Genomic DNA, 22,772 nt, shown 5'->3' with positions numbered 1-22,772 from the left:
TAATCTCTTTTAGTTTAGGATTTCTCGAAAGAGTAATCTCATTATGAATATTTTTTTCGTTAAACAGCTGTTTTGAAAGGCTTTAGGTTTCATACATTAAAGAGCCTATAAAACCTATGAATATATTTTAGTTACAAAATAATATTTATATATGAATTTATATACATAATTTACCTTTATTTATTTATGGTATAAAATATTTTAATAATCATAAAATATTTAAAAATCAAATAATATTAAAAAATAAAATAAATATGAAAACAAACATTTTTCTTTCATAATTATTAAAAATTTAAGCACCCTTCGAGACATGCAATAAATTATAAAATCAATAAATCAGTATCTCTAATTCATCAAAACTTATTTTTTGCAAATCATAAGGTGTTTATTTTGTGAGTGTGCCGGTTCAACCCAGTCTGAATGAATTTCTTTACGCTGTTAATCATCATTTCATTGTAGAAATGCGCACACCCACTTCAAATTACACATTTGCTTGTCTGGCTAATCTTATATGCGGTTAAAATTTATACTTCATACATATGCAAACACAAAAATAAAACACGTGTGTCTACGCTGCCGAAGAGACGACGAAGCGCACCGCGGCGTCGGCAGCACCATAAACAGGAAATTTTGTACTTAATATACGCGTGCAGAGAACTGAAGCTCCCAGTTGTAAACGGACAACCGCGAGGCACGCCAACGATCCACCAAGTGACGGCTCTGGAGCAGCCGAATAGCGAAATAAACAATTAATACCATTCATCGATTTGCAACCGACACCAATTGTTATATGTAAGTGCGCTGCAACGATTCAACCATTGCAACCAAAAATAAAATACAAGAAACACTTATGCACTTGTGCTCAGTTTGCTACGCTCGCTGAGTTTCATGGTAAAAGAGCGCACCAAAATAGTGTGATAAAACGCGTGAAATCGTTGTGAATAAAATCGCAAAAAACCATTTCTCCACCAGTCGCTGCTGCCGGTAGTGTCAACGGTATTCGTTGTTATTGCTGCTACACACGAGTGTCAAACAGAAGTGACGAGTTCGAATACTCATTTTATTTAGTCAACGATTTTTCACAATTTAGTGGTGTATATTAGGCCCAGCCGCCTGATGCAGCGCTCAGTCAATTCCGCAAAGTCCAACGGGTAACAACGAAGTGCACACCAACTCACTTACCAAACTGTGGCCACCGCTGTCTTCGCTTTCGCTTAAATGAACAGGCAACGCGTCGCTGAAACGTAGGAAAAAGAAAATCACATAAAAACACTGCCAATGTTAGCAAGTAGCGGGTGTACAATATAAAATATTTATACATTTTCACAAAATTCTATACAAAGTAGTTATACAAATACGACAGCCAGTCATTACAAATACAAGGACATTATACAATTTTTGAAGTGCGCAGTGCTATTTATGAAAATTATTTAATTTTAAAAATTAAAAAAAAATATATATTAACAATATTGTAAAGCGCCAGCATTTTTGCGCATTAAACGTGCCGTTGTGAAGGTAGTCACTGCCAAAGCAAATATAATAAATTTAAGCAAAATTCATTTTACGTGCAAAACCAAATCCAAAGTCAAATATAAACACGTGAAAACTTAAGCCCACAAGCAGGTATTACAAATTATAACGGCGTACTTATGTGATAACATTTTTTAGGATTACAAAAGTAAACAGTGCTTTTTATTGAAGCTGTTAATTAATAAAGCCAGTGGAGCCTATCAACCTCGCGCATGCAGACATTGCGAATAATTATAAATTATATATAATTTTAAATCCAGTTGTGTGAAACAGTTAAATAAAAGCGCTTTAAGGTCATTAGTTACACCAGTCCAGTTATATAAAAGTGTTAAGCAAGGCAGCGTACTCACCAAAGACTCGTACAATATGGAGATGCGTTCGAAACTGGGCAGCTTTGAGCTGAAAGATTGCAGTGCCGAAAGCGCCGCTGAGCGTTGTAAGTAATCATTTGTTGTAAATATTTTTTAATCACTTTCATACCTTCACAGCCATATCGAAATTGTGTCAAACCGCATTCTCGCTTATTCGTTGTATTTACTATACATAATTACAAAGCATACGTTTGTATGTATGTATGTAAACACATTGCATACATACTTATGTATGTATGTCTGTCTGTATAAATAAATGACATTGAATAAATGTCTGTACTAGTATTAGCACGAATGCATTGTTTTTTAGTCAAGCGACACGGAAGTGTTACGGCAAGCATTAAGTTCTAAGTTCTTTACTTTTTTCGTACTTACATAAAGCAATAAGTTGGAAAAAAAATTAATTAGTAAATATTTACAATTAAAAAATAGAAAAAAATAAGTTGAAAAAAATTAAAAAAAAAACGTAAGATATTATGAAAAAAAAACATAAGATACTATATAAGGTGATCAGCTATTAAATTGTATGCATAAAATGTCATAATTAAGGGCTTATATCCAATTGTGAATTTAATTTTGTTTTGCAGACACATAAACACATAAGTATATCAATTACATTATTTATATAAGATTTTCGAAAAAAAAGTATCGAAGATACGACTGATTTTTTTTACATAGTGTAATTGGCTTCTAAAATTCTAGAAGCGTTTTGCTCGAAAGGTTATTTTAGTGAGGAAAATTTATCCAAAACGGCTTGACCGATCGACTTGAAATTTTCAAACGACCTTCTTATAGACATAATTTTCAGATAATGATGCAAGAATAAACTTTTTGAAAATGTTTTCGATTTTTTAAGCTTTTTCAAAGTGCAATATTAAAAAAAAACGGTTTTAAAAATTGTTATTTTTTCAAAAATTAAAATTTTTTTCAAATCCAATTTTTTTCAAAAATTAAAATTTTTTTCAAATCCAATTTTTCCAGCAGCTCTAAAATGAAAATGTTTTTATTATCTGAATTCGTCTAAAGTAATAATAAATCCTTTTGGTTTTTGGGTTTGAAATAATTTTAAGCAGAAAACTCTCCCTCACCGGTAGACACCTTTTTTGGTCCTGTTTTTGTTGTTGTAGCTGTAGAAAAAGTCCCTGAAGTATTTTCGCGGAATGATGCCGAAGTTACAGTCCTTGGCCAGATAAAAGTCGAGGTCTATTCCGGCTACTTAGACCCAACTGTGGTGGGAAATAGTTTCTTAGAGGTACTCCTCGGGATCAAAGAAATCCAAAATTTTAAAAATGAAAGATTATTAAAATACCTTAAATTCTGTAAATGTTCATTATTTTATTTTACTTGATGAGTAAAATGCCTATTCAAAAATAAAAAAAAAATACAAAACATTGCAATTTTACTGACTTGCAAGTGGATATTACCCTATAAGCATTATTATTTTTTAAAATAATTCAATTAATATAATGCAATATTTTTTTATTTTAGTATAAATAATAATACAATGAAAGCCGTCTTTGCTATACGGTCAAATGAAAGAGAATACTGAAGTAAGCCGAACAAATTACTCACAATATAGCATTAATACCCCCTGCAAAAACTTTAATTGTCACATACTTATATAAGATTAAATTATTTTGTTACGGTATAATAATTTATTTTTTGATAATTTACAATGCTTTTTGAGCATTTCCACAATTAAGAATTAATATTGCATTTAGCGAGTATTGACTTTTTTCTTAAATTCTTTGTTTGAGTTCTTCCAAAATTCACATTTGAAGATAACAAATATAAATCAGTAGTATTTTGCTAGAAGCAGTTGGAAATTCCAAGCAATAAGTGGCTCTTGAAGCAAGTACCTGGGAATTAGATGCTAAAACTGAGAGTAAAATAAACACTTTTCACTTATCCCTATGCATTTATAGGCACAGTGCCTGCCAACAGCCCACTTCAATGTGGGAATTTTGAGTAAATATATCACTTTTTACAATGTAAACAAGCGCAAGTATTTAAGTTGTAGCTGGTCACCTTATTCATAATTTATATTCTACAACAAACACAAATAAATTAAGTTTATAGCAGAATATATAATGCATTAGTGAAATAATTTTGAACTTCAGTGCCAGTAAACGAAGCCTGAAAAAAAAACAAGTAGCCATATAGTTTTCTAATAAAAATATATACAAATAAGCATTGAAGATCCGAAACATATGCGAAATAAAAGAGAAATGAAAGAAAATTCATTAAAAAACTGAAACCAATCGACGATTGTTTTTCTTAAACCGAATGGAAATAAGATATGAAGCGCATGCAATGCAATAACCCTGAGCGCATGACTCAGCGTATTTAAGTTCAACACGTCTCAGTTACAGGTCGAGTGTTTTGGGTAAGCGCGCTGGCAATAAAACGCCAGACAGAGGTATGTTTGTAGCAGCGCTGTGCACAATCAGCAATCATTTATATTTTGTCGCGTGAATTATAAAGCTTTTTATTACTAAGGTTACTGTTTTGTTTATAAAAATGTCAGTACTCGTCGCATTAATTGCTTTACAACACAAATTAATATATGTGCATATAATCTATTGATTACTTGATTTACATATATACACGAAAGCAATTAAAAGTGTAAAGCAACGACTGCTATTAAGAATACAATTATTTCACGGGGAATTACTGAAGTCGTTACCACCGGAAAGCACACACACAGGCAAATATATAACAGTTAATTGTCACAAATAAAATCGCTTTAAGCAATAAAATGCTTATATAACAGCATTGAATACACGTTTCTCTATAATTATTTGCTGTAAAATCATGAAATTGTTCTATTAAAGGAATTTATTTGTGTGCCGCTTGAATTTGAAAAATGCGGAACACCCTGCTGTAGCCATGACGACATACTTCCACAACAATGGTTAGTGATTTTGCGCTTATATTTTACTATGATTTATACATATGTATGTATACACCGATTTGTTTTATGCTTTAACTGTTTATTTAGCAGTGTCAGACATTGTCCCAGGTCAAGGCAGTCTGGCAGCAACCCCCTTTTTGTCGTTAGTATGTGTGTGTATGTGGATTGGCGAATTTCCTTATCTATTCGCACACGCTCTGCGAACTCGCCTACATACGTATTTACTTATGTATGTACATACATAGTTATTATGAGCTCATATGCTTGTTTGTATGTGCGTGTGCAAACTCAATACAGCGCAGTCAATGCTCTGAGTATTTCAGTGTACACACATACATATATGGGTTTACATGTATGCACTTTTTCTGCGATGATTTTCAATGAATTTTTATTTAGCACTCAAACTTTTACGCTTATCTATTATGCATTAAAGTGATTATAAACACTAATTGCTTGTATTTATTGCCTTTTGGTTTGTATTTGCCTGTAAATATTATGCCGAAGCGGCCCATAGCCGGTTTCTACGAGCTTTAAGCGGAAATATTGTCTCTTGAAGTACTGAAAATCTGAAAATGTTCACTTTCTGGAAACGCATAAATTACGAAACTGTGCACATAACATTATTTCAACTCCATGCACTTTGGAATATGATTTAGGGGTAGATTGAATAAACACCACTGTACATACATATTGCATAGATAATGTTAATAGGGGTGAAAATGATTTGAAAAATACAAAATCTTTTTTTTTCATTTTGGGCATTATTAAAAATGAGTACATAAAATCAACCACTAATGTACATATGTATGTATGTACATATGTACATATATCGTCAGCTAAAATGCAAATTAACGTAACATCATTTTTCATAAGTTTACAGACGAAGGTAAAACGATATAATAGAAACCACTCATATTGAAACAAAACTTGAGTTTTGGTTATAAAAAGGTTATATATTGGTTATTATATCTGACAGCGGTTTTCGATTTGTTTTTGATGCTATACTATTTTGCATTTTAGGTGACGATATACATACATACATATGCATTCGTTTTAATCCGCAATTGTGATTTAAAAGCCTCTTTCTTAGTTATTTAGCAGGCGAACATTAACTTTTTCTATAAAAGAGCCAAATTTTGATCGGTCAGTCAAAATGGGAGCTATATGCGACAGTAGGCAGTTCTGAAAAATTTGTGGGGAGATTTTACCGTTACATTGGACAACAATTCACGCAAAATGTCATAAAGGTATCTTGCCGAATAAAAAAATTTTGATGCAAGGACTTGATTTTGATCGGTCCGATATCGGAGCTACCGACAAATGAGCAGCTTCTTGAGGAGAAAAGGACGTTTGCACAATTTCAAAACGATATCTCAAAAACTGTGCGACTAGTTCGCTTATATAAGTTAGTGGATCGACCCTCATCTCAACTCCCTTAAAGCTGTAGTAACTAAATCTATGGAAAGCGTCCGCTGATCGCATACCTGACACCATCAACAACAACCTGTTTATTTCCACTTTGTATTTGCGTAGGCTTGATAGGCTTAGTTTTTTAAGCAAAAGAAATTGTATCAAATCAGAAAAAGAATCAGAATAAATGTGACTGCCGAAGTGAGCACATTTCTGGTTTTTTAATTTTGATTGCCGAAGTTTCCGGTTTTTTAATTTATACAGACAGACGCGGATACAGATGGCCAGGCAGACGGGCATGGCTAATTTGAGTCAGCTCGTCTCGCTGATCATTTATATAATACCTTATAAAGTTTCCGACGTTTGTTGTTGCTGTTATTGTATTTGAAACTTCAGTGCCAGTAAATGAAACCTGAATCAAAAACTAAAACAATTAGCGTCTTCCACGTTTCCTTCTGGGTGCTTCAAACTTAGTGGTAAACAAAACTATCAGGGTTCAGGGTATAAAAATATGGGTTAGGATTTGCAACAATATTATTGCAAAAATCCATGCGGCTAGTTAAGCTTGATAAATATTATCAGCACATTTAACACACGTGTTACTTATATTAGTACACAATACTCGCGAATTTTCAAAAATTTTATGAATTTAATCAGTTAGTATTTGGTTAGTTGGCGCTGATAACGCACAAAATAAAGAAATCATTGCGCGTACGAGGCAAATTGTGTGATTCTCGCGAATATTAAACAAAAATAGATATGTATGTATGTACAAATATAATAAGAAAATATTGACATACATATGTATGTAGTATATATCATACAGCAACAGTCGGCTAACATGTGAACACACACATATGTACATACATAAGTCTGAATATTATTATATGTATGTGAGTGTGTACACTGCGTATACTTACTTTTCTCCGAAGAAGTACTCGGTTTCTTATCATTAATAGTAACATAGTAACAGCGGAGACAAGCTCTTTGGCTCAGACCCAGTTGGACAAAGACAAAATGTAAATATGTTATGCGTAGTGCATAAGCTTTCGCACAAATGTGGCGTTTAAAGCTAAAACATACATTTTTGTTGTTTTCTTATAATGAATCTGATAAGACACATCAAAGTACAAGCACGCACACATGTGTATGTGTATATGTTATACATATGCCTGTATATTTCTGAATCACAACAGTGATGACCACCGAATGGAGGCGGCAACGCAAGTATCAACAGTGAGCAGCAATAACATACATACATAAGTATATTTCTATATATGTATGTATGAATATAATTGCGCTAACAAACTCTTCTGAAAAGCAAAAATATTGCGAATTATATTTAAAACAACAATTTTACATTGAATGTATATAAGTAAGTAGAGGGAAGTGCACATAATTTTCTAGAAAATCGTTGCAAACTAATAATTTGCATAATAAACAACAAAAACAAATAAAATTATTCGTCTACGTCACAAAATATATTTATGACTGTACATAATTATTTTTATATCATACTTATGTATTATACATACATACCTACAAAGAGAATATGCCGCCAATTCTCACTCTATTCGACGTACGAATCATAAAACAACAACAATCATAATAATACAACTCTTTTTGCGCGTGCTTCGCACATACACACTTTAATTTATGTGACTGAGTACTTATATACATGTATATTTATATGTACAATGTTACAAAAACACGAAAAATGTGTAAATTGCTCAAATTTGGCACTCTCAATGAGAATGATAGCAATACACGGACATTAGTACACTCATAGCGAAATGGTTTTCACAACTTATTTCACAATTTTTTTAATGATTTAAAATAAGTTGTTTCTGTTTTATTATTCTTATTAAAAATTATTTATTTTTCGAGTTACATGTAATCTCTGACGGCACTTAAACGAAGGTTCTCCACTGTTGCAGTGAATGAAACTTAAAAAAATTTAACACTAGAAGATATTATCTGTTTAATAACACTATTCAAAAAATCTGAAGAAAAAATTTGCGGCTGATGTGTAAAGAGGAATGTGGGGTATTTGAGGGGTCCTGATTACGTATTTGAGTTTAAAACTCTTCCATCACGTACAGCTATTTTTGACATTTTAGTCGATGTTGTAACGGTTACTTAATTCCATTAAGATGATAAGGATTAGATAAGATGTCGTCAGCGTCATCCAACTCTAGGCCCAGGAAACGTGCTGTTTCGACGGGGTCGGACCAAAGGACCAAAGGGAGAAGGGTGTCAAAGAGTAGGGTTAGCAAGGCATGCAAAGGATGGCTTGTGTCATGCGGGGACTCAATGCATGTTGGACATATGTTTGATATGTCAGTGTCATTCTGAATATTCGGTACCGCTCCAAGCAGGTGACTGCAGGGATGGTTTCTGCGAAAGCACATCAGCAGAAACTGCTTGAAGAGAAGTTCATTATACATACGGACCTCACTATGCAGGTGTTCAATGGGATACATCAAGAGGCATCCTGTCGTAGTCCGGAGTGCAGTATTCTGTCATGTTTGCAGTTTCCTCGTCTGCGTTTCACTGCATCCAGGCGACCATATTGGTGCGGCGTAGTTAAGAACCGGCCGACTGATTGCCTTATATGTTGCCAACAAAGTTTTTCTGTCCTTTGCCCTATGTGCTGCCGGCTAGCGACTTGAGGATTTTGTTACGGCTCTGTACTTTGGCAATAATCGTGGTCATGTGAGGAGTGAAGAAGCGACAAAAGTCACACCTATGTAAATTTTTAGGGTTATTGACAGTCGGAGTCTTAACGCCATCAGTTCAAACAACTATTTGAGGTTTCAATTAAAAATTTTATTATACTCGTATCACTCTTATACCGTTATACCTATCGAAATATGGAAAATCCACTTTTTTTATTTCGTTTTTATTATGTGTCCATTAATAGATAATAAGTTTTTTATTTATTTTTTATTATTATTATTTATAATTTGTTTTTATTGTAAAAATTGCATATTAAGAAAATAATAAATAAATATCGAACGCGGCTAGAACTAATTGTTCTGAAAAGCTTAAATAAATATCAGTAAATATAGCTCAAAAATATTTAAATATTTGTAAACAACGGTAATTCCAGCATATTTATCGACTAAATCAGGCTTTTTACTATACTTTATAAAAAATATTTGCGTGCATTTATTCAGCTTCATTTTTCTATCGATAACAGTTTCATTACTTACATAGCTCATTTGCAAACATGAAAGCTTTATTTACATAGAATAAATAACTCCATTTCCTGGTTGAGCTCTTGAGTGCTTTCTACAAGAGAGTATTCAGAGTATTCTACTGTTTGTTTGGGAATATGACGCTTTTGTTCACAAAGAATTTGATGATGATAAACAGTACGAGGTAATAATACTATAAAAGCAATAAAAACTGCATGTGCAGGGCCAAGGTCACTTTCGGCATAAACTAAACGCAAATATGGATAGAATATCAATGTTTAATGTGGAAAAAATCAGTGACTGGTAAGTGTATGCGCGTAATAAAATTATCTAGAAAATTATTGATAATTATTATTACTGATAAACCGTGTTGGGAATTTTGCACTGACATGAGTTGTGCATAAAAGTTAATTTCGAAACTTAATTTTGTTTTAGTTATTTAGATAAATATTATTATTATTATTTAGTAAAAAAATGTTCCAATCTTAATATTCTTTTGATACTTATTTAAATGTAAATATTAATATATTAAAACATTTTTTTGTAATATTTTTTTTTTAATAAAAAAATCAGCAAATTTATTTATTATTTATTTAGGCGCAACATTTACTTCACAGCCTAACCAGACTGTTGCTTAATTCGTATCCGAAACACAAAGCACAAAGTCTTTTTATCACTCTCGCTCTCTCAATTTTTCGCAAATGCAGTTGAATTCGCCACGTGCTTTGTCTGTTATTCAATTTGTCAATATTGCCGCTGGCAAGTAGAACGCACGTGTGAACAATTAACATAGGCACATAAAAATATGTTTGTAGGCACGTGTCAACGCATTTGTGTGTGTTTGTTTGTATGCGTGAACTTTACTTTAATATTATAGTTTACTATGCATTTTGAACTTTTATTTATCCGCAATCACATTGGCACCACTGTTTTGGCGCCATCGAGCGTGTCGTAGAGAGTAGCTCAACACGCGCCACTCTCAATAGTATGAATGTATTGTGTCATTCGCTGTCATATTAAAATTGGTGGAAAATGTGTTCATGATGAAAAAGAAAATTGTTGCTTGATCGCGGAATTAGCAATGTTACCTTGAACTGCTCAAGTATATGAAAACGGTATCTGTATTATATGTATGTATATATGGTATGTATGTTTGTAGCCCACGAAATGTAGTATTAATTGCATTATCATTGTATGCTGTTGACAATTCTGAATGCAATATATAGACTTATGCAGTTGTGCATATATACATAAGTGAGTTTACTGTTACATAGCTACACAGAATTCATGACATTCAGTTTATGTACCGTAGACATAGAAGACTATGTATATCGTCACATAAAATGCAAAATAACGTAACATCACTTTACATAAGTTTACAGGCGAAGGAAAAGTGATATTATAGAAACCACTCATATTGAAACTAAATTTGAGTTTCGGTTATAAAATGGTTATATATTGGTTACAAAATGGTTATATATTGGTTATAAAATGGTTATATATTAGTTATATCTGGCAACGATAGCTGAAAATTTTATGCTACATATGTACATATATGTATGTATGTATATAATATGATGTAGAGAATCATAAGCAATAAAAAACTCTAAATCGATTGTTTTGCTGATACGTTGTTCTGCATTTTAGGTGATGATATATACGTACATCTATTCATGTATATGTATGTAGTTATTTGCAAAACTCTCCAATTATCGCTAGTAATTACCAAAATATTTACACAGTTCTTAATTCGCAAGTGGGTGCCGCAGTGTGCGTGTATGCTCTTGCTTTGGAAATATAATGTAGCTCCCAACGCACTTAATGTAGAACTTGTGTACTCACATTATCTAAATGAATTTAATGACATTTTTTTTAAGTAAAACGTCCGACATAATTTCCTGCTGCGTGTTTTATTATCGTGATATTATTATCTAAATACTATTATCAACTAAATGTACTACAGTTAGGGGAGACATATGCAGATATATGCTCATTAGGGTGAGCAAGAAAAACATTAACCTATCGAATTTATGTTTTAAAATATTAATAAAAATTACGAAAAAATATCACTGAAGGCAGCTTCTATGGCTTAAAATTAACAGTAGTCGGTGATCATTCAAGGTTTCCCACTTAAATGGCACGTAAAAAATCTTTTTTTTTTATAAGGAATACCATAACTTTTGAAACCTTTAGTAAAAAAATTTACATTTCGGATTATTGTAGAATTTAAAATTTCTTAATTAATCCGTCTCAAGGGAATTTTTGAATTCGTATATTAAAAAGCGGTGAAAAGTGTATATCGTTTGCTTACTGTAAGTAGTCATAACTCCCGAAATGGGATTTTTGACTAAATTATGTTAATTATTCAAGAATAACTACAATAAAGCTTTCTATTGTGTCAAATTGTCATGTTTCTTTGCTAATAGTTTCTGAGTGGGAAATATACATTCCGTTACTATTCCTTAGAAAGCGAGTCAAACTTGAAAGCTTTCTCTCGAAACACCAAACTTTCAATTACAGCGGTCTTGCAGTAAACTAAAGTCATATATGTATGTATGTATGTATATATTGTAATATATGTATGCATAAGTATAATTTTACCGTTATTTTTGCAAACGTTTACCTATATATAATTTCATAATCTCATACATAAGTGTGTAATTGCCAGTCCAATTGATTACTTTGGCATTTATGGCGGTAGATCATCAAACAATTTATTGGTTGACAGCCAATCTCTTCAATATGAGATTAAATTCAAATTAATAACGGCGATGACAGCGGCTTGTTATTATTATACAACATGACACTTCACTTTATCACACTTCGTTACATTGTTTATGATAGTATAACTGCTAAATGCAATAAAAACAATTGACAAACATACATATATCATGTTTATTATGTTGTAGTTTCTTTTAGATTTCCAATAAATACTCGTTTATTGTATGTATGTTCATAATATTTTTAGTCTGGCCGAATTCCAAAATACATGCACACATAACAGCTGAAACTTGATTTACTATTGGCGGATGAAAATTATAAATATTCTATTATCAGACTACTTTTAAAATTGACGTATGTATATACATACATACACGATATTTTGTAAAAATCACCTTTATGTTTTAAAAGAATGTTTAGCTATGTTTGCTTCAGTACTTACATACAATGTGAAGGTACATACATGTGAAGGTACATGTATGTATGTATGTATGTATGCACACATGGTTGTACATCTGTTGAGGTTTGTTGTCATTGCAGTGGCTTTTTACGTTCTAGTGCTATTCCCTTGAGTTGAGCAGTAAAACAAATATTTTTTCAAAAGCTACAGAAAAGTGAATAAATATTGTCATTTAAGGTACAGTTTTAAATCGACATATAGTTATATCTTAAAAAATAGGAGCTTAAGACTATTTTAATTATGATTTACTTTTAGTTTGTCTCTTTAAATATGTACATATATGAGCCCTTGTATAATTGAACACTTCTTTTAAATTATCCAAATTACAAAAAGTTTGTGTAAAAATGTATTAATTATATTTTATTATTTTAGCTATTAATTATAATTATAATATGATTCAAATAATGAATCAAAATTTCGTATTATCCATTAACTACTGTACTACTACCAGTACTCCTAAATGTATGTTATGAAATGAGCGGCAATTTCATTTGCATTCATGCGCAACACTGAATATTAAAATGCCACTTAATTATAATATGCCATAACAAATATACATACTCAATATATAAGTATGTATATCTAAATATATGTACATATGTACAGCATACATGAAGTATACGATGTACATTATTATGTTTACATACATACTTGATACTGAAAAGATAAGTTTATTTAATTAAATTAATTTATCAGTTATCCTCTTGTTTGTCTCGCCATATTCTCGTTTTTTTACTTGTTGCTGTTTATGGGTAATTTGCCAGCAATTATTGCTCGCCTAAATGTAGGCTTTAAAATTATTCACGTTAATATCATGTTCATTAACACGCTCTCTCTAATTAACAGTGTTCAGAATTTTATTCTGTTAAATAACATTTTCTAAGAATATATTCTTATTAACACAATTAAAAATTGTTTCTACAAATTTATTTTTAATAACACAATTAAAAATTGTTTATAGGTAATACTAATAATTTATTATATATTGTTAAATTTGTTAACATTTTCTGGTACATTTTATTATTATTTTTAAATTTTACTTTAATTATATATTTTTAACTTTAAGTCAATAATGGCAAACAAAACTCATTCTATGTGGTATTATAATTTTTTTGGTAATAGGAAAAATTGTAGATATGTATTTTTATTCTATGTCTCGGTACAATATTCAATACTTAGTGCAATAATTTATTAATAAAATTACATTTTCACAAATGTACATACATATGTACATATATGTATGTATGTACATATGTATATGTATGTATGTAAGTAATTTTATTCTGCATAGGTGCATGTACATATGTAAGTACGTACGTATATGCATACACATGCATGTATTTCATTTCCGCCTCTAATAAAACCAAATGTTTGGCGGCGCCCAAAGGTATGCTTTAAAAAATTTACATTCTGGTATATGTTAATTTATATATGTACATACATACATACATATGTAAATTTGCTGTTGAAAGATGTTTTCTGTTAGTGCGCATGCAGCCTTTGAATGCCTTTAAATATATTTTTACATTATTTAGCCCCATAATTTTGAAGGAATAAATAAAATTTTGTTCTATTATTTATTAAATATTTTTCTTTTCGAATATCTTGGTAATTTAAATTTTTTTTGAAGAATTTAAGAAATTTTTTGATAGCTTCAATAAGTCGCAATTTATATACCATATGTATATATTTTTCCTGGGCAAATGACGCCATATACATATGTACATATGGGGTATTCCATACCAAATCGACCACTTTTGAACCCGACCCCTTTAGATTTTGCTGAAACTTATCCATCCTTTTCTACCCTTTGAAAAACATTTTTGAGAATTTTTTCAAAATTTTTTGTCCAACTTCAAAAAAGTTATGAATTTTTCAAAAAAATGGCTTTTTAATTTTCAAATAGCCATAACTTTTGTAGAAATTGACTTTTAGGGTCCTTTTTTTTTAATATTTGCTTTTTAATGCTTTGCTTTTTAATGAACTTTAATGAACTTTTCGAAAATATACACGAAAAAAATTTAACACGATCAATTATATAAAATAATCGGTTTTTTTAAGTAAAATCGTCATTTTTTTTTTTGTAAGTTCGCCATTTTTTTTTTTTTTTTTTTCCTCGAAAAAAACTTCAATTAATTTGACAACTATCCCTGCTAATCCCGGAGTGGGCCGATTTTTTTATATATTTTTTTTATTTTTTTCATTTTTGAAAATTTGACAATTTTTTTTAAATAAATTTTTTTGCAAGTTCACCATTTTTTTTAAATTTTCTTTTTCCTCAAAAAAACTTCAAATAATTTGACAACTATCCCTGCTAATTCCGGAGTGGGCCGATTATTTTTTTTTATTTTTTTCAGTTTTGAAAATTTACAATTTTTTTATGGATAAGTTTCAGCAAAATCTAAAGGGGTCGGGTTCAAAAGTGGTCGATTTGGTATGGAATACCCCATATGTACATATGTGAACTATTTTATTATAAAGAGGTTTCCATTGGAATTTGCTTATTCTGATAATGGTTGCGTTTTAAATTCAATTTAGATTTTTAATTCGAATTTCGGGGATGAAAATTTAGAATTTATTGTTTTATTGTAAACTTGGTATTACAAATTTAATTTTTATCAAGTTATTATTTTTTATTAAATAATTAAATATTGATAAAATATAAACCGATTGAATGTGTAAGCTTACTGACCATTATTCTTAATTTTTAATCCGGTATTTTGGAATAAGAATTTTAAAAACTATTCTTAGGTAAGATTTTCCGGATAACAATAGAGTTAATTCAAATGCAAATTTAATTATTTTTTTTATGAATTATGTGCAACACTGATCCTGGAACACTTTTGAGAAAATTCCCTTAAAAAATAACCAAAGTAGCGAACTTGTAATATACAAAATATAAAACTAGCTCAAGAAATACTTTAAAAAGATTCTGCAATATGTGACAATGTGAGGCAAAAGCTGATTTTATTTAATTTTTTTTTGATTTATGGTTTATGTTTTTGTAGATAGATTAGATTAGGTTAATATGGTAGGCCAATAAGCCACGCATAGGCCAGTTAAGGTCCTTTGCGTTACCAAATGGAGTTAACTTGCTAGGTTCATGAGGAATAGACATCCTTTATGATATATGCACTTGACGCGGCCTCACTATTGATACCTCCTACTGTGTATCATAACGTGGGGACCCCAGTTGCTTACAGTGTAGTCGTGCCAATGCGTGATAAGTGCACAAGAGATGCTCTATTGCTTCCCTGGTGCCTTGCTCTAGACATTTCCTGCAGTCTTCTCGATCTGTCAGACCCATTCTGTGGGCGTGTGTCGCCAACAGACCAGTTAATATTCTAATCATGTTCTCATAGTTTCTTCTATCGAGTGCCAATAGAAATTTTGTATACTTCCGATCTACCGTTTTGCACATGAATTTTGCAATTTTGTCAAGACTGTCGTATAGACAATACATGGGTTTCCCAATGTTGATCACGTTTTCGGTTGTTAGTCGTACACCATTCTTGGCAACTTGTCCACTGTTTCATTGCCCTTGATGCCTTTGTGGCCTGTCATCCAGTAAAAGTGACGTTGCCTATTTCTTTCAACACTTCCTACTGCTGCCCGGCTTCAGAAGATACTTCTGGCCGATATGCGATACGAGGAAATATACTTCCGCCAACTTAAAAAGAGACTCTGGACAGGCACCAACTCCATCTTCCCGCCATAATAGTAGGTGGATTTCCGTAGGATCATGTAGTCAGTGTTTGCCCAACCGCCATTACCCAGGTTTAGTACTAGTTCAAGAGCTGCCGTTCGAATTTTTTTTAAAGCTCCCGTTATGCACTGGACACTTTCCTTTGGTTCCAGTAGGTGGATTTCCGTACACCTGTCCACCATAATATTGCACTGTAGAGCAGAATTGGTCTTATAATAGCCGTGTAATATCCGTGCATGAGAGAGGGAGATAACAACCAGGTTGTGCCGAACATCTGCCTACATAAGTACATGCATATAAAGCATTGCTTGCTTTTCTCACTCTTTCTTCCATGTTGTGCTTCCACAGCAGTTTGCTGTCCAAAACCATCCCAAAGTACTTGGTGCGGTCCTTGAGAACAAGTTGTGTCTCATTTATCGAAGTGAATCTCCATAGACGAATTTTGTGGCAGATCCGTTTTCTCCGTGTTCAACACCAGAAAGAAATTTTATTTTGTTATAATTTATGTGCCTTTTGTTACTTTGTTCCATAAAATTTCATTTTTTATAAAATAACTTCAACACTCTCTTAAAATATTTCAAATGTTAACATTTAAATGTATCAACAATTACACTAACACTGCCAACGGCAACTCTCAAGCTGCTAGAAGTGAAAAATGAGTAACTTCCACCACGCGTCAGTCTAAAAAGATAACGCTGTGTTGTTGTACACAAACACGTTATAATTCATTTAAGAACAACAAGAATTGTTTATACCATCCACCGGGTTCCCACGCTTTATACCTTCAACCCCAAATTACACAAAGCGCTTATCTGACAGAAGCCAGTTTAACTTTTCTTTTCAAACTAACGGCTATTTATAATTATTTACAGAAATAAAAACATGACAACAGCACAAATATGGAAAGTGCAAACGGTATACGGTATATCCGCCAGCTGTACATATGTATGCATATACGTAACATAATTGCTGATAACTAACAATTCAAAAAATAAGCAATATAAAAAGGGGCAAAACACGCCTAATACCACTGCTTTCCGCCCATAAAGTGTAGCTTTGTGTTTGCTCAGAGCTTATTCGTCGTAAAGAGATTTAAGGAAGCTGCATAAGAAATGTAAAGGCATAGCAATATTTCTAGAAACATATTTATATGTATGTATATATGTATATACATACTCATACATATATATATATCTAAGTATGTAAGTACGATTTATTTCGGTGTTTTTTATTTGTTTTAAAAATAAAAATAGTATTTCAACTGTTTACCCAGATCAGCTGTTGGTATATACAAAGTCAAATTCCCTTAAGTCGTAGGCGTCTAGTTTTGTTATTGCAATGTAACTAAAATGGCGCAAACATTACGCATTTACAGTCACTATCTGCTCGTATTAGAAGTCCTATATTATATAAATACAGGAACATTATTTGCATTCGGCAATTTATTAACTGATCTTACTGACGCAAATCTCGCTTGACATTGGTTCTGTGAGTTGCTCTTTGGGCTGAAATAAATATACAGTATATGTACATAAAACTATGTGTGAAACAAAAAAAAATTACTTTTGGAAATATGATTACTTTCAAATGATATTAGTTTGAGATTTAATTAGGAATGGATGTGTTTAATATGGATGTACGTTTCATCTCCGACACGCTGCTTTAAAAAAATTAATATTTTATATTAAAGTTTAAATAAAAATTTCAAAAAAATTTCCAAAGTCATTTTCAGTTCGTAATCTGAAGACAGATCGTTTATTAATTCAACAGAATAAATTTTCAATGTCCGTCAAATGTCAAATGTTAATGAGATACAGAATGTTATCACCTTCTAGCCAACATTCCTCTCTTAACATAAACCTGAAATTATTAATTATGTACATTTACATTATTTTATTTGATTTGAATTCTTACATTGCGTTCCCAGAGCATAATTTCTTAGAACATTTTATTTCAGCAAATTAATAAAAAGTAAGTTAACTCAAAACAAAATATATATTTTATTAATTATTCCCAAAATTAGGTATATTAAAAAAATATGAAACATATACTAAAAGTAGAAAATATCGCCGAATATTTTAAAGTATAAATATTTGTAACTTTCATTAACTAAGAAATACCAGCTGATCAAATTCGATCTGAACGTAGTCCATTCAAACTGTGTGCGTGAATAGAACCAATAACTTTGCTTGCCCTGATTGGTAGCTCTTTGTTCATGACGCGAAAAGCTTCTTTGGCACTTTTGACCATGGACAAAATTGAGCGACGAAATTGCCATTAGAATCATGGATTCGAAATAGTTAAAGAAACAGTGATTGAAAATCATGGTGTTAGCAAAAGCGATCTTGCAGTGGATCTCAACATCTCTTATGGGTCGACTCAATATATTTCATATTTTGGTTAATGTTTTAGGTATGAAGCGAGTCAGTGCAAGCCACGTACCAAATCTGCTGAATCTTTTGCAAAGATGACGAGTAGAGACAGAAAATCTATTTTTTTTATCCGTGTATAATTTGATCCGGAAAATTACCACTTCAAAATTGTTCTTGATTCTCCGAATATTCTAGAACTTGGTGTTTGTGAAAGCTCAGTTGCGAAAGGCTTATTTTTTATTTCTTTTTAGAACGCTTACATACTAGATATATTTAGACTAGTTACTTTGGTATACATTTTGTACTATTATTCATATATTAAACCAATCAATACAGTGAAAATTTTATTACGAAAATACGAATAAAGGTGAAAAGTTTGTCGGTATAAGAATCCAAGGGACTGTACTTAAGGTTTAATTTTGAATATGTTCTTACAAATAAATTTCATTGGAAAAAGTAACGAATTTAAGGCTGCTTTCTCAATGTCTGGTTACCAGCGTTTCTGTCCAGTTAATAGAGTTGTCCGCTTAATAGATTGTATTTAATAAACATCAACAATGTGCATAGTTAATGGAGATGTCCGCTTAATAGAGCGTCCATTCAATATCCCATCTTTTAAGTTGGTTCGAACTGAACACAGTGTGCTAAATTTTACTAAAATCGGTTCAGTAGTTTAGTAGTCCATCGCGGACAAACAACGTGACACGTACTTTTAAATTATAAAGATATATGAACAAGCCTCACTCGTCTTATTATTTTAGTGTGTATTTTTTGTCACCCGTTTAGAAAAGAAATAGTATTCACATTCTCCAAATACCAAAAGCACGAAGCGTACATGGTTCGGTGGCTAGATACTGTAAGTTTCACGCTGACATTGTGCAGGTTTAACAACTTGTACATAGCAACGTTGTGTGAAGATCAAACCAAAAGGTATAGAAAATACACATCATCCTTTGAATATAAACATATGCAATTATTTGTCGTTCGTACATAGTAAGTGCATGTAGAATAACTCAATTTTATGCCTACATCTGTCGTAAAAATGTCACATTTCTTAGTTCTTAAATTTGCGGCACGAGATAGCTTCTGTATATTTGCACCCATCTATGTATGTACGTTCATATATTCTTTGTGTTGAGTGGGCGAAAAGGTTTAAATAGATGGTTACTTTCTTAACTGCCATTAGTAACTAAGAGGCGCGAAGGTTAGACAGTACAAAAATTCAAAAGACTTTTATATTTAGCGTTTAATTAGTGCTCAAAATAAGCCTTGTTATTTTTTATATTTAAATTCATTTATGTGAGAATTGAAAATTTCGAGAAAAGAAATTATTCATTAGAATAGTAAGAATATAAACAAGATGGGTAAGATTATTTCACCAGATATTTATATGTTTTTAATTAATAATTAAATGTTTATAATTTTAACAAAAGAAAATTATGTAATTGTGTAAAAATAATTATTTTTAATTTTTCAGTCTTGAAATTTTAATAGTATATAATTGTATAAAAATATTTTTTTTAATTATTTATTAAAAAGTTATTTGATTTTAAATTGATAGTATATAATAGCATAACAATTTTTTTTTTTTTTTAATTTTTTGTTAAAAAGTCTTGAGGTTTTAATAATATATATATTTGTATACAAATAATTATTTTTAATTTTTTATTAAAAAAAAACTTTATTTAACATTTTTAAATACATTATACAAAGAAAAATATGTTACATTTATTTATTAAAAAAAACATAATAATAATAAAGAATTATGTATAAGTATTTAAAAAAAAAACAACAAATATATACTATCAGTGCATTTGATCTAAAAATTAAAATTACTTTAAGTAAACAAAACCAAAATTATTTCATTGAATTAAAAGACTACCAAAACATCACACCAAGAAGACCATTTACCATTAAGATTTTATATAGAAACCAAAGCTAACTTTTTATATCAAACACTATGTACATAAAAAATTTAATTAATTTAAATCATTAAAAAAATGAAAGCAAAAATTAATTGTTTGAATAAGAAAGTGGAAGAAAAATAAACAAAAAAAAACAAAAATGAAAAAAAAAATTTAAGCTTAAAAAAATTAAAAAAAAAAATAAATAAAAAAAAATACAACATACTGTTTAGCTAAACCGCATTATGTAAGTGCCCTACAACAGCAATATCCTCATCCCATCGCTAAAAACTCCCATACTGCATACATGCATACTCATACATAAAACTGTATGTACTTATGTGTAAGACGTCCATATCCAGAAATTTTGTCGAACATGAAAAATTAATTTACAAACAAATTTCCCACCTTATTCCAGTACTTTCAATTATACATACAGAGCCCGTTAAGGTAAATCGTAAACATGGGGCCATTTCATTTTCAGAAGCTTTATCACTTACCGGTAAGTACCATTTGACGCTTAGTATTCCTTTTTAGTGAATACCGTCATCACACTTTATATTAATTGGACACCATTCATAGGTTTCGGTAAATTCAATTACTTCCTCATCTTCACCTCTGGCATGGTTTTGGCCAATGTGTTATTGGAGACGGCAGCTATGGGTTTTATTTTGCCAATTGCACAATGTGACTTAAATCTAACGAATCAGGATAAGGGCGTCTTGAGTGCCATTAGTTTCGCTGGTATCATAACAAGTTCGCATCTGTGGGGCTTTTTGGCCGACACAAAGGGACGCAGACGCGTTATTAGGCCGACATTGTTGGCTGGCTTTATTGTCACACTATTCTCGAGTTTTTCGCACACATTTTGGGTGATGGTGTTGCTGCGGTTCATCAATGGTTTTTTGTAAGTTTGCTGTTGCGTTCTTCTATCTGAGCATACTCCAACAAATTAACATTTATAATTTCTTCTTATTCTCTTTTACAGCGTTTCTGGCGGTTCGGCTACAATTTATGCCTACCTCGGCGAGTTCCACACAGATAAGACACGCTCGCGCGCGATGATGGGCTCCTCATTTATCTTTGCGATCGGCGCGATGATCTTGCCAATGATTGCCTTCCTTGTCATCAATCAAGACTGGGTCTTGCCCTTGCCTTTCTTGGGCATTGATTATAAGCCTTGGCGTTTCTTTTTAATCGTTTGCGGCATACCCGGCATGCTTTGTGGTCTATGCATGTTCGCTTTGCCCGAAAGTCCGAAATTCCTCTTGGCCCACGGCAGAGAGGCGAAAGCCATTGAGGTCTTGCAAAAGATGCAACGTTGGAACGGTGGCACTCAGGATCTAAAAGTAAGTGGTGGCGCTTTATTGTTTGTGCTTAGGAAATAATTATTTTCACTTTACCTAGTTAAAACACATCCTACCGGAGGAGGAGACACCCGGCTCTATGATGCAGCTGAACAATCAATCGGCTTCGAAGGAGAATTTTGCCACCGCCTTTCTGAAGAGCATGTGGAACCAAACGGTGCCATTATTCCACAAACAATACATACGCATCACATTGATCGTTTGCAATATGCAATTCTGGTTGTATGTGGTGACCAACGGCATGTACATGTGGTTCCCGCACATCATCAACTCCATGGTCGAGTTCATGAATGGCCATCCAGGCGAGCACAAACAGATCTGTCAAATTGTCTACGACAAACATGAGAGCTTATATAAGTCTGATGGTGTAAGTACAAATATCTGGAAATGAAAACCAAATTCACAATCGCCAACATCTAATTGCAACTCTTCATCCTTTCAGACAATGGAATGCGTTGCTAAATTGGAGAACACAACATATTTTTACTCATTAATCATGGAGATCTTGTACGCTTCCTCGTTTGCCTTTATTGGCTTGGTAATCAACCGAGTCGGCAAGATAACCATACTTTGTAAGTATTAGAAACCAATTCTATAACTTTCCAATTCACACTAACATTTTTCGATTGTCTACAATTCACAGTTGTTTCAACTATTTTCTTCACCTCTTGTGGCCTTGCTGCAGTGTTTGTGGTCGATCCATCGATTGCGGCGTATCTGTATGTGCTCTTCTTTTTGGTAGGCGTGGCAATAAATGTTTTGGGCGCTGCCACAGTTGAGCTTTATCCCACACAAATGCGGTAAGTCTTCATCGTCA

The 22,772-nt window shown here is 31.8% G+C and overlaps 1 protein-coding gene across 1 annotated transcript in view; it reads left to right on the top strand.

The window, feature by feature from the left end:
* Positions 1-677: 677 nt before the first annotated feature.
* LOC126758175 (synaptic vesicle glycoprotein 2A-like) overlaps positions 678-22,772 on the top strand; it is a 39,280-nt gene continuing 17,185 nt past the window's right edge. The window contains 6 exon segments of the mRNA XM_050472286.1: positions 678-1,966; positions 21,007-21,090; positions 21,171-21,495; positions 21,577-21,937; positions 21,996-22,527; positions 22,599-22,755. Of these exon segments, the coding sequence (XP_050328243.1) occupies positions 1,897-1,966; positions 21,007-21,090; positions 21,171-21,495; positions 21,577-21,937; positions 21,996-22,527; positions 22,599-22,755 (1,529 nt within the window). The 5' untranslated portion in view covers positions 678-1,896.

The sequence above is a fragment of the Bactrocera neohumeralis genome, chromosome 5 (assembly GCF_024586455.1).
Source record: "Bactrocera neohumeralis isolate Rockhampton chromosome 5, APGP_CSIRO_Bneo_wtdbg2-racon-allhic-juicebox.fasta_v2, whole genome shotgun sequence".
NCBI lineage: Eukaryota > Metazoa > Arthropoda > Insecta > Diptera > Tephritidae > Bactrocera > Bactrocera neohumeralis.
Note: the sequence above shows the minus strand (reverse complement) of the source record. Positions and strands in the feature narration are given on the sequence as shown.